Here is a 19287-nt window from a genome sequence, read left to right as displayed (position 1 = left end):
AACTGGATGAGGCAATTAAGCATACATTAAATGTCCACTTTCAGGACTTAATAGGTCCATGGACAAATGCACTGCCCAATGCCTTCCCTTTCCCATGCAAGATTTCCAACAGGTCAGGGGTGGGTGGGCAGCTGCCCACTGGATTTTATGAAGCCCCTTGCCTTCAAACCCACTGGCAAACAACATAAAATCCAGCCCAGTTTTCAGCACTACTCATTTTTATTATTTTCCAAAATACAGTTACTATCAAATATAACTTTATTTTTAACCACTAGTCAAGGAGCAGCTTGTCTATAAGACAGGAAAGGACAACAATCTGATTGGTGCTTGCATAATCTTCCAGAGAGAAGATGCAGACAAGGGGCTTTGCTTTCTTACAGACTGTTGAAAGTTCATTCTTCACTTACTTGCGCAGCCAGTGATCCTCAGGAGCAAAGCGTCGCCGGCAGTCTCGCTCATACAGAGTCATCAACCACCCGTGAACAGAATGGAACAGCTCCAGTTGCTCTCCATTTGCATTTTCTAGAGAGATATAAAAACAAACATTTCAGTTCCGACTTTGCCTGATTAGGTTTCTATCTTTACTAAACGCAAGCCTGATTTAGATGGGGGGGAATGAGAATGCAATCAAATCCACCTCGTTAAAAAGCTGACCTGAATTTTCTCAATTAGAATAATGGAAACATCCATTTATTGGACAAATCCAGATGTGAATCTGCTTGTGTAAAAAGACATGGCAAATTTGGTTGCGGTGAGGTGTGCTCCATGCGCTCGTTCTCCATTTTATTTACATTATTTTGGAATAATGTAGCTTTTGCTCTTTAGGATTGGCCTGAATGAAATGATGCAATGTTTTCAAAAAGAAAAAGAGATGTGTCCAATTTTCACAGTAGCTCAAGTGGTCACTGAAGTTTAAGTTTATTTATTACTCAAAAGTAGGCTTACATTAGGATCCAATATTGCCAGACAGTAGTTCTACCCAAAATTCTGCCACTTGAGTCAGATTCAATAAGAAATAAGCAGGGTTGTCAATATGCAACTAATTATGTTTTAATGAAAGTTTATTTTTCGTAAAAACATACTTTAATTAATAATATTTTAAATGTTATATCTTTACTGCTTGTTTTTTTGAGGATGAGGATGCAACTTAGCTTCTTCTAATGTGTCAACATAGATTTCTGGTGGTACTAGGTGTAGCTGAAGATATTTGAAAATGCAAACTGTAAAAGCAGCCTGTAATTGGATTAGGGACTTATCCAAATGAATTTCAGAGAACACCCAACATTAGACCAGGGCAGCAGCTAAGAGACGCTCAGATCAACATCATTATCTATGTCTCAACTGGATTCAATGCCAGATTTCAGAAGCAAAAGGATTGCTTTCTTATTTATTTCAACAAAAAGTTCAAAACATTTAAGGACATGCTCATCATAATAGAAGAAACACAAGAAATACGAGGAGCAGGTTCAACCTTGAGCCTGCTATTCCATCTTCAACTCCCCTTTCTGCCCTATCCCACTGATTCCCTCGTGTCCAAGAATCTATTAATCTCAGCCTTAAATATATTCAGCAACTGAGCATCTGGAGTCCTCAGGGAGTGACTACTCCAAAGATTCACAAGTCTCTGTCTGAGTAGATTTCTTGTTTTGGTCATAAATGAATGACCCCTTATTCTGAGACTTCGGCCCGATTTTACCATCAAGTTGCACCTGTTTTTGGACATGAAACTTGGTAAAGTCGGGCGTGAGGTGAGTAGTGTGATCCAAGGCTGCCTCCGCGCCAGATCCCTGTTTACCAAGGCCCAAAAATTGAAGTGGTCAGGACTGTGTCTGAAACGGGCGCAACGACCACTGAAATGCATTTGCATGCATTTAAATTGACTTAATGGGCTGCACGCCCAACCGTACCGGCACTTCCCCCTTTACTACCACCTTCACCCATCCAGAATCGGCACCAAACAGACATGCTTCATAAAAGTCTGATTTGGGCACTCCAGTTAGCGAGGAGGTAAGTGTCGAGCGCCCGACGGCTGTCTGCTTAAGACTGGTGAAGGGTTTGGGAGGGGTCCACTGCTGCCTAATATCGGTGTGGGGAAGGGGGGGGAGGAGGGGCCCGCGATTAGTCTGGGTGGTGGAGGGGGAACAGGGGACAAAGGGGTCAGTAATGCTGTGGGGGTGGGAGTGGGGAAATGTCTGTGGAAGCCACTGGGAGGCATTATCTGTCCCAGGAGCGATGTGACAGGGGAGCCACATTCTATATTTTTTTTCTGCGCACGTGCGATTGGAGGTGCTGATTGGAGCTGCAGGATTTCGGGCGCATTAAGCCTCGCCCATAGGGTTCTGCAGCACAATTAGGAATCGCTGATTTTTTTTAGGCAGAATGCGTATAGGGGCGCCTGACAATGGGTTTAGAAGTTGGATCTGAAACACTCCCAGTTTCAAGTCCACCCAGCACTTAGAATCAAAATGGTAAAATAGGGCCCTATGACTCTCAAGTCTAGTGAAGGGAAACAGCTTTTCATTATTTATCCTGTCAAGGCTTTTAAAGAATATCTAATGTTTCAACGACATCACCTCACATGTTTCTAAACTGCAGAGACCACAGGCCCATTCGACTCGATCGCTCCTTGGGCCTTTCAGCCCAAGACTCAATGACTAAATTTGAACACTGGCCCCATCCAGTGTTTCCACAAACCTAACCAGACAGTTGTCACAACAGGCCAGCTACAATTCTTGATATTATGCAAGTAAACTCACCATGAATGCCATCCCAGATCATTTTAAATACAAAATTATTCAGAAAGGAGGAGATGGTGACGAGCTCTTCCAGTTTGAATGAGACTTGCTCCTCATATACCTCAATGTCATCCAGGATCCTGTAATAATGTTATTAGAATTTATTTACATAACAGGAGACAGAAAACTGGGAGTGAAGCAGGTGGTACCAAAAAAAGAGGGAAAAAAAAAGTTAGATTTACCTAGACCTGTACTAAACAGCAACAGTGAGCCGTGAAGCTCCATCAGCAGAAGCAGGGGCTTGTTACGGAGAACCACAAAAAGAATGAAGCAGCGGTGTGATATCCTACTTATGCACCCAGCATTCAAGTTGGGTTATTCCTATTAAATACATCTGGCAAAAAAAGTAATGCCCACATGATGTGAACCAAAAGTTGAGGCCGTGTTTATCATTAGTGGCTACCAAGTCAGATCACAGCTGTGGCAACAGAGTCATCAGATAAACATGGACTCCTGTAAATACTGTAGGAGCAAAATACATTCCCGCAACAAAGTAACTCAATAAAAAAATTCAAAAAATTATTTAAAAAAACAGGAAGGGGGGGGGTAGAGAAATATAAATCATAGATAGTTCAGACATGGGGCTCCAACTGGTGCAGGTGTTCAGGATCAAATGACAATCTCTAATATTATGAATTTGTCAACATAATGTGTTAATTGAAAATAACATATAAAAAATTTCCAGCAGAGCAATAGAGTCATATTTATAGTTAAGGATGGCCATGCCATAAGAAAATCTAAACCAATAATGTAATACAATGCTTTTCACTGTATACTAATGCATGTGACAGTAATAAATCAAGTCAACTCAGCTTCAGCATTAAGATTTTGGTTCAATGGAATTAAATGTGTTCATCCTGTGCAGCAGCCATCATTTTAAATGTAAATAGGTTGAAGAGATCTTCACTATGCACTTCCACAAATCTACAACCTTGCTCTCATTTCCTAGGCTTCTTGCAATGAAATGGGACAAGTTGATACAGGCTCTACCGTGTTAGTTACTCAACATTAATTGGAAGAGGCAATGATAATAACTGGCTTAGAGCTTTGCTAAAACATATTTTGCAGTATAATTCAAATGGAGTGCTCTGGTGTGGCTACAAGTATGTTGTGACAGCTATTCTTTTAAGAGAATGAATGTAGATGCTTCGCACTGATCACATCATCAGTGTGGCTTTGCAGGCACAATTCATTCTCTGACATGCTGCTGCTAAGAAAATTGCCTTTCTTCAAAAAAAACCAAAAAAGTATCTCTGTAATTTCTTCTATAAAGTTGTGGAATGCTTGGGAGTGGGAAGTTTTCACCATTAATTGCTGGTCCTCTTTAAATGGTGGTTTTGTTCCATGACCTTCAGCCCAGTACATTTTACTTAAACCTGCAGGTCTATCTCAAATCCCTGACAAACTTACGTGATAAGGTGCCGTGAGCAGTCACAAAATAACATCAGCATTGCAAGAAGCCGCTTGGATTCCTCAGTATCATTGTTCAGGCACTCAAGGAATAGCTTCAGGCCCCCTTGAGGTCCCAGTTCACAAATGAATGCCCACAATTTGGGCAACAAGTCATCCAGATAGGTTAACCCTGAAACATAGACATCCAAAAATCACTGAAAACTACAAAAAAGCCTTCATCCCTCTGGATACAAGATGGGCTGAGTATATTCACTCAACTCTCATCAGCATTAAAATCATTTACAATGCACAATGCATTGGATTCAGTACAATTCCCCTTCCCCTATTTATGACCCTGAAAATGTTTTATTGATTTGTTCCATTAAGCGTAAACAGCATTTGATTATTTTAGATTAAAAGTATATATTTTTTAAACATTAATTTTCAAGGCTTTTCCAATTGCTCAATGCGTAGATCGATGGGGTAGCACAGTGGTTAGCACCGTTGCCTTATAGAGCAAGGGACCCGAGTTGGATTCCCAACTTGGGTCACTGTCTTTGTAGATTTGCATGTTCTTCCCGTGTCTGTGTGGGTTTCCTCCGGGTGCTCTAGTTTCCTCCCACAGTCTGAAAGACATGCTGGTTAGGTGCATTGACCCGAACAGGCACCACAGCGTGGCGACTAGGGGAGTTTCACAGTAACTTCATTGCAGTGTGAACGTAAGCCTTACTTGTGACTAATAAATAAACTTTAATTTTTTACTTTAAATACAGAAGGCTAAATTGATAAAGCTGTTATCGAATCCAAGATTTCATAGATTTAAAACAAAACGAGCAGAGATAATTCTAAACCTGAACAAATCACTGGAGAGGCTGCAGATGTTATGGGTGGAATTTTTCTCCCTTTTGGCGGCACGATTGATGGTGGCAAGAGGCAGTGGGATTTTATGGTCCTGCCGTTGTCAACAGGGTTTCCATTTGAACACACCCCCTTGCCACTGGAAAACCTGCAGCAAGGATGTGCCATGGGCAGGGCCATAAGATCTTGCCAACAGCAGTTGGATTTTGGCGATTGTGTAAAGTTTTGGGGACCCTCCTTTGGGACCGAGGCCAAGGTCATATAGAAGAGATTTAGTAAAATGATACCAAGGATTAAAGGCTTTAGTAATAATGTAAGTTGACGTGCGTAGATTTGCTTTTTCACTAGAAAAAGATTAAGAGTTCTTTTATTATTCTAAATGTTAAGAAGTGCTGATAAGATATACAAATAAGAATTATTTCCAGTGAGTCAATAATTGATGAGCATAAGTTAAAAATGATCATCAAAAAAAAAATGAAAAATCAGGAGAAACTCTTTTACATGGAGAGTTTTGAGAGCTTGTAGAGTCTTACCTGAAACAGTGGTGAAAACAGAATCTATTCTCACTTTTAAAAGGAAATGTATAAGTATTTGTAAAACAAAATAAAGGAGCCTTGGGAAAATGATAGGGGTAAACCTTCAACACTTCAATAGTCCATCACTCCATTACAGGTACTGACTTTCTGCTTTCCTTTCTGCTGTATTCTTCACTGCAAATTTATTCATTTGGAAACTTATCTCGGCTGCACCACCTCAAAAAAAGTGTTTTTTTTCCAGATGGACACTTAGTGCATTAGGAGGCCATTCAGTCCATCGAGTCAGCCCTATCCACATAACCGTACATACTTACCCCTCTAACCGACACATCCTGGGACACTAAGGGGCAATTTAGCATGGCCAATGAACCTAACCCGCACTGTGGGAGGAAACTGAAGCACCCGGAGGAAACCCACGCAGACACGGTCAGAATGTGCAAACTCCACACAGCGACGCAAGCTGGGAATTGAACCCGCGCCCCTGGTGCTGTGAGGCAGCAGTGCTAACCACCATGCTATCCCTCCTTTGTTCTCAAGAGAATAACTTCAGAGTTTCTAATATATCCCTGTCACTGACCAACGTGCCACCATGCCGGCCCATTTTAAAAACAGGACACTTACCAGTAAGTATCTGGAGTCGAATCTGGGTGAGTGTCGTCAGCGCTGTCTGATATAGCACACAGATACTGCAGACCTTCTGCACCTCTGGAGAGTCCACACGCTTCCCACCTACTGGCTTCAGAATGTTTCGCATGGATGCCGACTTCTGAAACGCTCGCTTGAAGAGATCTACAAGAAAAATAAATTAAACCATTTTACAGAATAGCTTCTTTAATGCTCATCTGGGTGACAGATGCTGGATCTGGGAACTGCAGCACATTCCCAATTTTCCAGACAGCAGCAAGCATTTCCAGGTGTAGCAATGTGCGGTTGTGTTACAGACTTCATCTGCAAGGGCATACCTTTTTTTATATTCACTCATGGGGTGTGGGTGTCACTGGCTGGGCCAGCATTTTTTGCCCATCCTTAGCTGCCCATGAACTGAGTTGTTTGCTAAACCATTTCAGAGACTTTTTTAAGATTCAAGCACATTGCTGTGGGTTATATAGGCCAGAGTAGGTAAGAACATTAGTGAACCAGATGGGTTGGTACAACAATCGACAATGATTTCATGGTCTCTTTTAGAATTTTTTACTCCAGATCCTTATTGAATTGAAATTCCACCATCTGCTACGGAGGGATTTGAACCTGGGTCCCCGGAGCCATGCCCTGGGGCTCGCGATTACTAGTCCAGTGACAACTGCCAGCTCCAATTGCATCTCACAAATCACTGCTACCGGAATGGAGAGACTTTATTTCCATGGTCAGGAATAGGTTCCAATCCAAGTCCCAGAGGTAAAAGCAGCAGGTTGCAGCCCGATCTACCACACAGCTGTCTGATTTTAAGTCCCATTTCCACCTTTTGCCAATTTATTTCTCTCCTCAGACTGCTTGTGAGGTGACACAAGTGCCTGCAGCTCCAAGGAACTCACTTAGTGATCCAAGTGGTGTAAGCATAAAAAAATGCCCAGTCTTTAGCGTCAGAGAAATTCCTAGGCCTGGCTGTGAAGAAAACACAGATGAGGAAGCTTTGGTAGAAACTATTTAATACTTCCTACAGGGCTTACTTCTCCATTCTAACCACCCCAGCTTCATCCTCATTGACTCTTTTTATGCACGTCAACTATAACTAATCAATAAATGCCCAACATCTGTTCATAAACTGCTAAGTTTTTTTTTAGCATCCATCAACAGAACTTCTCTATTTTGCCTTGCGGTACTTTCATTCTAAGCAAAAAAAGCCAATTCAAATCACCTCCAATCACAGTCCCCACAATGAAGGACAAGATCCAAGCTGACAAGACAAGGCATCGCATCCCATCTTAGGCTCGAACAAACAAGATTCAAGGTGAGGATGAGGCATTGCACCCCCTCCTGGGCTTGATCGAATGCTTTGCCTAAGCCAAAAGGCCGAGATGGCCAGGAATCCTGGCTAATGCATCTCCTCCTCCTACACTCAAGGGTGATGAGCACAGTTGTGCTGCCTCAACTGAGATCAGTCCAAAGGCCAAAACGGTTTACATAGCTAGAGATGAGCAATGACAATGCAGATATGGGGAATGAAACCTACTGATTAATACTTGTCATTAAGGATGCAGATTCAAAAAGATTCTTACTTTTAACATGAATGTTGTTTGAAGGACTGGAGTACTGAGAATGAGATATATCTTGATTCTCAGCCAATTTCTTGCTCAACACATCATGGAAAAGCATGCGAATAACCCGGACACTCCACAAATACTGCAACTGTTTAGTGACCAGAGGCATTGCTTCGTTCAACCTGAAAAGAGGCACAGTGAAGGAATCACTGGAGAAATTCTTTAGAATGCAGTTTCTTTAATGATGCACAGAGCAAACTATTAAATACTAGTTTTATTATGTTGTCCTCACTTTCAACACTGCACCTTAATTAACTGAGCTTCAATTTTTATTATTAGTTGAAGACTGGATCTTTAAAGCACAATGAATCAAAGTGAAAAACATTAACATTGAAGGACAGAATGTTTCCTGTTCTGTGTTCAAGATGAACAACATTTACTGGTATATCATAAATGTGGAACAGGTTTTCTGTTAACAACTCTATTTAGGGAAAGGTTCAGTGTAAAGCAGATTTTAGTAGATGTATACAATATTCCTTTGATTCAACTTTAGAAAAGCATTGCTTGTTGATTTTCCCTTTTAACATTTTAGTTATCCTTCTAGTTTTCTTCCATGAAAGTGTCAATTTGAGGACCATTTGTGCATCTGCATTTTCAACTGCTCTTGTGGTGTCAAGTTTAAGATGGAGGAATTTAATGCTCACATCCATAGTGATAAGTATTAACATTTCCCCAAATTAATTTCACTTCATAACAAGCAAGTAGGGGCGGCAAGGTGGTCAGCACTGCTGCCTCACAGCGTCAAGAATCTGGGTTCGTTTCCTGGCTCGGGTCACTGTCTGTGCGGAGTCCACATGTTCTCCTGTATGGGTTTCCTCCGGGTGCTCCTGTTGCCTCCCACAGTCTGAAGACGTGTTGGTTAGGCGCATTGGTCATGCTAAATTCTTCTTCAGTGTATCCAAACAGGTGCCGGAATGTGGAGACTAGGGGATTTTCATTGCAGTGTTAATGTAAGCCTTCTTGTGACACTAATGAATAAACTTAAAGAAAAATAAAGTTCCACCAACTCTAGGCTGAATTTACAAACAAATTCTAAAGATAAAAAGGACAATGTCCTAACCCACTGAATTAATAAAGTGTCAAAATGGGAAGTGATTTAACAATTCTTGGTCAACAGCTACAACTTATTGACAATAAACAATTATTGATAAGGCTGGGCAAACATTTTCTTTGTATCTTTGTTTAAATACTGATGTTGCAGTAATAAACATCAGTTCTGGGGACTGGAGCATTTTGCCACAACGTTACAGTGTCAGCATCAAATTCTCCCAGGTAAAGCAAAGCACAGATTACATGCAGTGCAAATATCATCATTAAATCACTGTTTCCATTGAGAAAGATCGAGATTATTAACAGAGGTCAGAGATCAATAAGCAGCCAGGAAAAGTTAAATGAACATAACATGTTAGTTTAACAGATATTATCAGATTAATTCGCATATCCACTGCTAGCACATACCCATAATCAACAGTCTGCGAGAACCAACCAAGTACCGGGTGCCAATGTGTCAAGTTGGACTTCTTCTGAGATACATATTTCTGGCAATACGACAGCATGGCAGTCAGCACATTGACAAAGTGATTTGTCTCCTCCTCCAACACATTCTCAGACACGTATGCCAAATAAATTAGATTCCCTGCGTCAATTGGACAGATTTAATTTTGTGAAAAAATATCAAAATTAAGAACAAACCGCCACTTATATCAATATTCAGAGATTACTCTGTTCTGTAGTCCCTCCACTTTCCCTGATTGCACCGACTCCTACTAGACTATGCTTCCATAAGCAACTTTGTAATATTTGGCCAGAATTTCCTATGAATATCAGTAAACTATTCAAGAATGAGACACATTGTGTGCAATGTTAAAGCAACATTCACATGCTGTTTATCAGCAAACGTCACTAGTGATGAGTACTAGGAATGCATTTTCTCACTCAATATGACGGCACGATGGTTAGCACTGCTGCCTCACAGCGCCAGGGACCCGGCCTCGGAATTTCCCTTGTCTGCGTACATTTCCACCGAGTGCTCCAGTTTCCCCCCACAATCCAGAGATGTGAAAGTTAAGTTGATTGGCCATGCTAATTTGACCTTTGTGAAGGGGGATTAGCAGGGTAAATAGGACCTGGGTGGAATTGTGGTCAATGCTGACTCAGTGGGCTGAATGGTCTTCTTCTGCACTATAGGGATTCTATACCCTAGAAACTTCAAGGTAAATTGTGAAATCCAACTTTACCAAGATAAATTAACAGATCAGATAGGAAGATCAAATTTGGGTCATCTTATCCACAACCTGCTTTGTAGTCAGTTCCAATTATCCTTTACATCACTGAAAGTGCCCAGAAAGCACCTTACTTCAGAGCAGAGAGAAACGGGGTCCACTCAATAGCTAACACGTTAACCTAGCATGCAGTGTTGTTAAAGAAACTGCATATGCAATAGTGAAACAAATCATTATTTTAACATTAACAAAATAAAAACAACATTGCAAGCACAACCTTGAATAAGTCAATATTCCTGGAACACTCACCCTGCAGACACAGCGTATGGCTTCCCTCCAAACACACACAGATATCATCACATTGCTCATCACGACTTAAAAACAGGATGAATTTCCGAAGTAGCTCATGGGAATGGACCATAGCCATGCACTGAATAGAAAGGGACAATTCATTCAGATAGGTGAGTAGCTGAGAGGATATCTCGGGGAAGGGTGAACACTACACAACAGCACTCTGGTGTGAGACAACCACACTGTGTCACACTGAGCTCAGAGTCATCCTCAGAAAGTGCTGTGATTATAGCAAAAAAAATGACTCTATCAAACTTCCCAGCTATTGTAAGATGTAATGGAAATGATTACTTGCTAACCATAAGGTAAAATGTAAAGGAATTGACCAAATCAGCAGTTTAGAAAATATATGCAGCTCTCAAAATGGAGAAAACACCTACAATCAATGATATTTCTTTCTTCCTGCATATGAAACAAATAGCCACACTTCTCTGAAGCCAAACTTCCACTCATTCTAACAGAGGCAGAAAACATTATCTAAAAAGTGGTCACTGGGTTTTAAAAAAAATTCCAAACAAATCTCAGCACTTTAATGCTCAAAACAATTAAAAAACATTAAAATATTCTATAGAAGTTTCTAATTTGTTGAAAATACTTCCCAACCCTTCTTTTATTAAATGAATAACCTGTTCTCTGAAGCTAGTGATAATAATGATGTGTCTGTTTAATAAGGGGATCAGGGGTTATGGGGAAAAGAGAATGGGGGTGAGAAAAATGTCAGCCATAATTGAATGGCAGAGCAGACTTGATGGGTCAAGTGGCCTAATTCTGCTCCTACGTTTTATGGTCTGTTTTGCGGAGATACAACATGTCTCTGGAGAGACAAATTCAACCTTCTCTGACACCACCAAAAACAAATAACCCAATATGTAGAAGCTGCAGAGTCATGGGATAATAATGCACCCCACTGCAGTTTAGATTAATGCAGCAATTCACCACTATTAAAATCTGAAACAAAAACAGAAAAGGCTAGGAAAGCAAAACAGTGTTGTCAGCACCTGTAAAGAGGAACTGCCTTCTCAAGGTGCCGATCAATCTACTCAGCAATCCTAGCACTTCCCTGTTTCCCATTTTTCTAATATATATTAAATATAATATAATGAAAGCATTCTTTCTGGTTATATCACAGCTTGGTATGGCTCCTGCTCTGCCCAAGACCACAAGGAAACGTAGTCCAATCGATCACGCAAACCTGCTTCCCATCCATTGACTCTGTCGACACTTCCCGCTGCCTCGGCGAAGCAGCCAGCATAATTAAGGACCTCGTGCACCCCGGACATTCTCCCTTCCATCTTCTTCCGTTGGGAAAAAGATACAAAAGTCCGAGATCACGTACCAACCGACTCAAGAACAGCTTCTTCCCCGCTGTTATTAGACTTTTGAATGGGCTCACCTTGCATTAAGTTGATCTTTCTCTACACCCTAGCTATGACTGTAACACTACATTCTGCACTCTTTCATTTCTTTCTTTATGAAAAGAATGTTTTGTCTGTACAGCATGCAGGAAACAATAGTATTCACTGTATGTTAATACATATGACAATAATAAGTCAAATCAAATTTTAAGCAGGCAGTCTGGTGGAGATGGGGAAGACAAAGACAAGAAACTATTTTAAAGTTAATTCTGAGGGGAGGGGAATAAGGAGAAGAGGAGGAACGATTTGCAAATGATCACCATTCTTTGTATCCCTTAGCATCCAGTTCAACTATGAAATTGATAAGAGGTTTGATGAGATCCTGCACCTTTGTTCTCAGGGAGCAATGCTTTGGAAAAAAACTGAAAGTTGAAGAAAGATTGGCAAATTTGGGGGGGCAGGATGGAAACAAAGCAAATGCTTTTCTTTAAAAAGACAGATGAAAGGTACCTATACAAATCGATATCAAGTTGCATGCAGTTTTCCTTGTGATAGTTCTTTACCTCAGGTACTATTGTAGAGAGATGTGTCACCAGTGCTGGGACTGACATAACGTGCAGCAGAAAGGAACGGAGAAGGTTGTCTGAGAAATGGGCAGCAATCACTGGGCTGGAGAAAAGAACGTAAACTATTATTGTGCCAAAAGATCTAATAACTGGTGCTCTTAAAACAAAATGCACGCGAGTAGGAAAGGATCGACTAATGGTCTTAAACATGGGATCCGCGGCACAGAAACAGAATGCTTAGCACAACTAGTCAATGCCAGCGCTTATCCTGTACATGACTTTTCTCCCACCCCTCATCATCGATATCTATTTGCTTACCTTCTATTCTTTTCCCCTTCATGTGCCTCATTTAACCAACTGGAGACTTGTCTCGATAAAAGATTATGGGAGGGATTTTTCTGCCAAGCTTGCCCCAAAGTCAGAAAATCCCGCCCGAGGACTTTGCGTGATTTGTGTCCCACTCGCTACGAGTCCTGTGGCGGGCGGGATGGGAAAATTCCACCCAATATTTTTACAAGAACTTGAATTTATATAAATGCCTTTAATGAAGTGTCAAGGCACTGCACTGTAGATGCATTACAAACCAAAATCAGCTGGATTTAATGGAGATGACGGCCATGTTCCCTGCTGGCTGGAGAGCTGGTGGGAGCCGCATAGCGTCTCTTTTAGGGAAGGCCCACAAACTTAAACGTCACTCAGTTCAAGGGCCCTGGGGATGGAAATTCCACCCACAGAGGGCTGCAGGCCAATCAGAAGCCTGCAGCTCCACTGACTGGCAGCATCACCAGAGAGATCGTGGCTGCTGTCAATGCCACACCAACCTGAGGCCTAGTACTGTCATTGGATCACAGGTCACAGATAAGCAATGGTACTGGACGGGCAGAGTGGTAGGCTTTCAAGGTCAGAATAAGATTATAATGCTTCATCTACAAACTTTATTTCTCTATTACTATAAGAAGCTTAACCGGCATCTTTGAGGAGGGTTTAAGGCAAGATGCACCAGAAATTAAGTTTTGACCTAGAAGTTCCCTTACCGTAATGCAAGGGTGAAAACAGCTGTTAAAGTCCCTTTGGACAAAGATGGTTTGGTTCGTGCCAGTCCATTTGTTAACAATATCTGGAGATAAAGAAACTTATTTTCCATCACCAATGAACAAAAATCGATGCAAGTAAAAATTCTGTACACTACGTCTCATTGCCATATATAGAGAGATCAGCTTTAATCTTATTTTATTGAAGTTTTTTTTATTAGTCAGAAATAGGCTTAACACTGCAATGAAGTTATTGTGAAAATCCCCATGTTGCCACACTCTGGTGCATGTTCGGGTACACTGAGGGAGAATTTAGCATGAGAATACACCTAACCAGCACATCATTCAGGCTGTGGAAGGAAACCAAAGCACCTAGAGGAAACCCACACAGACACGGGAAAAACATGCAGACTCCGCACAGTCACCCAAGCCGGGAATCAAACTTGGGCCCCTGGCGCTGTGAGGCAGCAGTGCTAACCACTGCGTTACCGTGACGAATAGATACTTAACCTTATGTGTAGACATTTGCTAACTTCAGTCCAAACTGTTGTATTATGAAAAACAGTCGATTTTTGCTAGTTAAACACAAACAATTTGTCGGACCTAAAGCATTGTCTCAGAGCCCATATGGTCTCTTATTAAGGAAGTGGTGTACCCCTGTGGGAACAATGTGCATGCCATGCAGTAACTCGCCAATTCTCCCCAACAGCATCCAAACCTACGCTCACTATTGCCCAAAAGAACAAGGACAGCATGTATATGTCCATCACCTTCAAGTTCCTCCAAGTCACACACTATTTTGACTTTGGAAGTAAATCACTCCATCATCACTGGTCAGAATCTAGGAACTCCCTACCTAATAACATTGTGGGTGTACCTACACTATGCAGCAGTTCAAGAAGGTAACTCATTTAGGGACAGAATAAATGCTGGGCTTATCAGGATGGGCGGCATGGTGGCACAGTGGTTAGCACTGCTATCTCAAAGTGTCAGGGACCTGGGTTCGATTTCTGGCTTGGGTCACTGTCCGTATAGAGTTTACACATTCTCCCTGTGTCTGCGTGGGTTTCCTCCAAGTGCTCTGGTTTCCTCCCAAAGATGTGCGGGTTAGGTGGACTGGCCATGCTAAATTGTCCCTTAATGTCAAGGGGATCAGCTAGGGTAAATGCATGGGGATAGGGCCTGGGTAGGATTATGGTCAGTCCAGACTTGATGGGCCGATTAGCCTCATTCTGTACTGTAGGGATTCCGTACTTCTATGATTCAATGTCCACATCCCATTAACAAAATAAAACAGTTGGAAATTCAGGAAATGTCTTCTGGGACCACCTAACCCAAAGATCAGGCATCCAATCAATCTACACAAAAATCTCAGAAATAGCTCAAATGTTCATTGAAAGGGCCACTACAATAGGCTGTTTTTTAAACACTAGATATACCAAATTTAAGCAGCATTTTTGAACAAACCTGTAGCACAACGTAATATCCCTTTTGATTGAGATGTCCCATGATGTTGGCACAGATGTGGTTCATGGCAGGTCTCAGAACTTCCCCTGTCATTAAGAAAAATCAATGGGATTGGCAACACGAGATGAATCTCTACACTGCCCTGAAGTGTGGCATTCTGGATAGTGAGCAACATTTCCAGAAATTAAAAATGACTATTTCTTTCGTGCTGCCCACATACATGATTGAAAATTTTAATTTATTTCGATATAAATTTAATCAGTAAATTTACTGCACTCTGCAGCATGTTTTGTCTTGGCTCTCTACCTGTGCTGAACTAGGTGAAGTGGTGGTTGGAACTCTGAAATGTCCGCCTGAAGTCTTGGCACAGAGGACGGGAGGTGAAAAATCAGCGAGGGGTCTTACTTTTGAACTTTCTCTCTCTCTACCTCGAGGTAGCCTCTGCTGGAAATGGATGCGTGCCCATTAGATGAGGCTAGTGTTGGACTCAGCTTTGAAATTCCCGCAATTGCTCAATGCAATAATACACCAGAGGATATTCAGCACATAGAGAACATTACTGCTGCATACATCGGGAAAGTGGGGGCAGTGGGAGGGGGGGAAGGGACAGGGATGGCAACAAAAAAAAAAGACATTTTAAAAAAATGTTTCAATGGGATCATGGAAATACGTTCCATTCAATTCATAATCGTAATGATGCTCATTAAACTGAAATAGATAATGTGGTACTGGTCTATACTTTACCCTGCTTTTATAAAGGATGGAAACCTAATTTGCTTCTTGATTGCATTTATGCAGTTAGGGAAGAACATTTAGTGGAAAACAAGCAATTCCTCAGAGAGGACAGAGGAAGAAGAAAAAAAATGGACATCTGATCACTCAGACTGTTGTGTTACAAAGAGGTATAGGCACAAACCTGAAAGCCAGACAAGTGTGCCAATGTACAGAAAGAGGAAGATGGGAATACCACAAGATACAGGAGCAGAATTAGGCCATTTGGACCATTAAGTCCGCTCCAGCATTCTATCATGACTGATATGCTTCTCAACCCCATTCTCCTGTCTTTTCTCGGTAAGCTTTGATCCCCTTAACAACCTAGAATCTATCTCTTGTCTCAAATATACTAAATGACCTGGCCTCCACAGCCTTCTGTGGCAATGAATTTCATAGATTCACCACCCTCTGGCTGAAGAAATACATCCCCATCTCAGTTCTAAAGATTTACTCTGAGGCTGTGCCTTTGGACCCTGGTCTCTCCTACAAATGGAAAGATCTTCCCCATGTCCACTCAATTCAGGTCTTTCAGTGTTCTGTAAGTTTCAATGAAATCCTCCCCATTCTTCTAAAATTCTGTCAAGTACAGACCCAGAGTCCTCAAATGCTCCTCAGACGTCAAGCTTTTCATTTCGGGATCATTCTCATGAACCTCCTCTGTACCCTCTCCAAGGCCAGCACATTAGGCACGGTAGCACAGTGGTTAGCACTGCTGCTTCACAGCTCCAGGGAGCTGGGCTCGATTCCTGGCTCCGGTCACTGTGTGGAGTTTGCACATTATCCTTGTGTCTGCGTGGGTTTCGTCCGGGTACTCCAGTTTCCTCCCACAGTCCAAAGATGTGCGAGTTAGGTTGATGGGCCATGCTAAGAAATTGCCCCTTAGTGTCCTGGGATGTGTAGGTTAGAGGGATTAGTGGGTATAAAATGTAGGGATATGGGGGTAGGGCTTGGGTGGGATTGTGTTCGGCGCAGACCCGATAGGCTGAAGGGCCACTTTCTGCACTGTAGGGTTCTATGATTCTATGATTATTCCTTAGATACAGGGCCTAAAATTGCTGACAATATTCCAAATGGGATCTGACCGGAACCTTATAAATCCTCATCAGTAAATCCCCACTTTTGTATTCTAGTCCTCTCAAAATAATTGTGAACACTGCATTTGCCTTCCTATTTACCAGCCCAACTTGTAAGTTAAGGTTAAGAGAATCCTGAACTCGGGCTCCCAAGTACAGGACCTATAGAAAGAAAAAAGTGGGAATTAATTGCCTGAACCTCAAAAGTCCAAAGTCTATAGCAGACGAAACATTTATAGTGAATTAATAAAGTCATTGACACTATAAAGGCTGCTTATGCCACTGACCTTTCCCTCTCAGTATTTTCCAGGTTGAGGTGTCTGTGAATGTGACCAGCATGGTGAGATACAATGTGATGAGCTTACAGTCCTGCAGAATATCAGGCTGCAAGAAAAAAAATCAAATATTTCCAACTGTTAAGTAAATCCTTACTTTAAATAAGCAAGTGACTTTAAGCTACCCCATATTCTACCATATTCCAGGAAGCAGATTCTCCACTGTCTTCATAAAAAATTAATACCAATTTTAATTTAGCTGACATTTTAATTTATTTTAGTTGTAAAACTGCAAGTAGCACATCATACATCAGTGGTTTAACTGCAGCTTCCCACTTTGCACAAGTTTTGACTCACCTTGAGTTGCTTCAGAAATTCACAGCAGAGCCAGAGTAGGTCTTTAACTTGTTTGATCCAGAGCAGGGTGAGATCTTTGGAGAGTGCTAATGAGACATACCAGACCTGTGAATAGCCATGAAAGTTTTTAATATATAATGACAACAAATTCAATCAGTAATCCTGTTCCAAAATAAAAAAAGCATACTTGTGAGCCCACCACACTTCCAGATATAAATTATGTAAAAAAAGCATAAATTATCTGTACTGTCCAGATCTTGCTCAATATTTCTGTAAATGGAATTTGATTTATTATTGTCACATGTATTGGAATACAGTGAAAAGTATTGTTTCTGGCATGCTATACAAAGCATACTGTTCATAGAGAAGGAAGCGAGAGTGCAGAATGTAGCATTACAGTTATAGCTAGGGTGTAGAGAAAGATCAACTAATTGCGAGGGAGGTCCACTCAAAAGTCTGATGACAGCAGGAAAGAGGCTGTTCTATAGTCAGTTGGTATGCAGCCTCAGACTGTTGTATCTTTTCTCCGACAGAAGAAGATGGAGGAAAGAATGTCCAGGGAGCGTGGGGTCCTTGATTATGCTGGCTGCTTTGCTGAGGCAATGAGAAGTATAGACGGAGTCAATGGATGAGAGGTTAGTTTGTATGATGGATTGGGCTACATTCACAATCTTTTGTAATTTCTTGTAGTCTTGGGCACAGCAGGAATTACAATGAAGTGCAAAGTTGACTGGATGAAATTTTCTTGAAATGTCCACATCTCATGAAATAGAGATTTAGAAAATACAGATTTTGCCCAGCCCAACTTGCAACATGACTAGGGAGAGTATTATGCTGTGCAGCATTGGAGTGGAGGAGAATGGATTACAGAACTGTCTTTAGCACAGGTAGGAGCAATCATATTTCCACTACAATTCACTAATACAGTCTGGCAATTAAACTGAGACAAGGCTGATGACAAAGGTCATTGGTTCTCAGTTTTCACAGACAAACCAGACGGCACCACAAAATGAAAACCCCAAAACACCATGGAACGTCCAGAGACTAAGAACTGAACACAACCTTGCGTATTTATATGGTCAAATTATACACTATTACATTAGAGGTGGATAGAAATGGGAAATACACAACATGTTAGAAATTCAAAAGTATTACATACAAACCTTGGACTCATTCTCTACTTCCATGCTATTAAGAATACAGCGGCACAGCTTCTGAAGTCTCTGGAAACATACAAAAACTCATTACTCAAACAACCTGTGCAGATTTTGCGAGGAGAGGAAGAACTTGCACAAAATGTTGCACCTTGATGGATAAATGACATTCCCAATTTCCACAAACTGAAATGATTGATCTCCTGTGTAGCGACTAGAAGGACAGACTTTGGAATGCCAATGCCACAGTTTTGCACGTTTGGCAAACTCTTTACTCCTTAGTCTCTAACGGCTTGTTGGCAAAAAAAAATCAGAAGTTAATTTTGATGCAGACTGGAGATTCTAAGGGAGACCATACTTTCAGTCTTAACAACATCAAGTTACACTTATGGCATTGAGAGCTGTGCGTCACAAGCCTGCCCTCTTAACTTGGTGATGGTGCAGGATGGCCTGGTCTGGCCAGGACCAAGAATTCAGCAACTAGGGGAACAAGGGAGTTAAATTTGCAGGTTATCAATTCAGCACCAACGTGCTGGTCTAAAGGAACTCCACACCACTAAAGAGTTTGACAGATGTGATCATTCCCAGAGCTGCAAATTTTATCAGAATTTTGAACTTGTAGGATGTTTATTCCAGGGAATAGAAAATGGTGTCAGCAGCAAGGATTGTCTGATTAGCTACATCATAAGCAAGCATAACCTGTCCCACCTTGCATCACAAAACTGTACCAGTGTGATGCTTTTTCTATTTGTCAGATGGGCCACCCTTCGACCTTGGAATGATACTGTCAATCTGGTTTAAACATGGGTCTGAGAATCCTTCA

General features: G+C 41.4%; 1 protein-coding gene across 2 annotated transcripts in view; it reads right to left on the bottom strand.

The window, feature by feature from the left end:
* Positions 1 to 19287, bottom strand: part of ube3b (ubiquitin protein ligase E3B) — a 52081-nt gene that overhangs the window by 24592 nt on the left and 8202 nt on the right. For both annotated transcript variants that reach the window (XM_080208099.1, XM_080208098.1), the window contains exons 5-17: positions 18474 to 18533; positions 17311 to 17415; positions 16966 to 17062; positions 14832 to 14917; positions 13368 to 13450; positions 12331 to 12436; positions 10371 to 10491; positions 9298 to 9475; positions 7798 to 7961; positions 6203 to 6370; positions 4206 to 4377; positions 2757 to 2875; positions 408 to 522 (exon numbers count right to left, since the gene is read on the bottom strand). In XM_080208099.1, the coding sequence (XP_080064225.1) occupies positions 408 to 522; positions 2757 to 2875; positions 4206 to 4377; positions 6203 to 6370; positions 7798 to 7961; positions 9298 to 9475; positions 10371 to 10491; positions 12331 to 12436; positions 13368 to 13450; positions 14832 to 14917; positions 16966 to 17062; positions 17311 to 17415; positions 18474 to 18533 (1574 nt within the window). The remainder of the gene's footprint in view (positions 1 to 407; positions 523 to 2756; positions 2876 to 4205; positions 4378 to 6202; positions 6371 to 7797; positions 7962 to 9297; positions 9476 to 10370; positions 10492 to 12330; positions 12437 to 13367; positions 13451 to 14831; positions 14918 to 16965; positions 17063 to 17310; positions 17416 to 18473; positions 18534 to 19287) is intronic.

The sequence above is a fragment of the Carcharhinus amblyrhynchos genome, chromosome 20, assembly GCF_965287045.1.
Source record: "Carcharhinus amblyrhynchos chromosome 20, sCarAmb.v2.hapA, whole genome shotgun sequence".
Classification (NCBI taxonomy): domain Eukaryota; kingdom Metazoa; phylum Chordata; class Chondrichthyes; order Carcharhiniformes; family Carcharhinidae; genus Carcharhinus; species Carcharhinus amblyrhynchos.
This window is presented reverse-complemented; position numbering and strand designations above follow the sequence as displayed.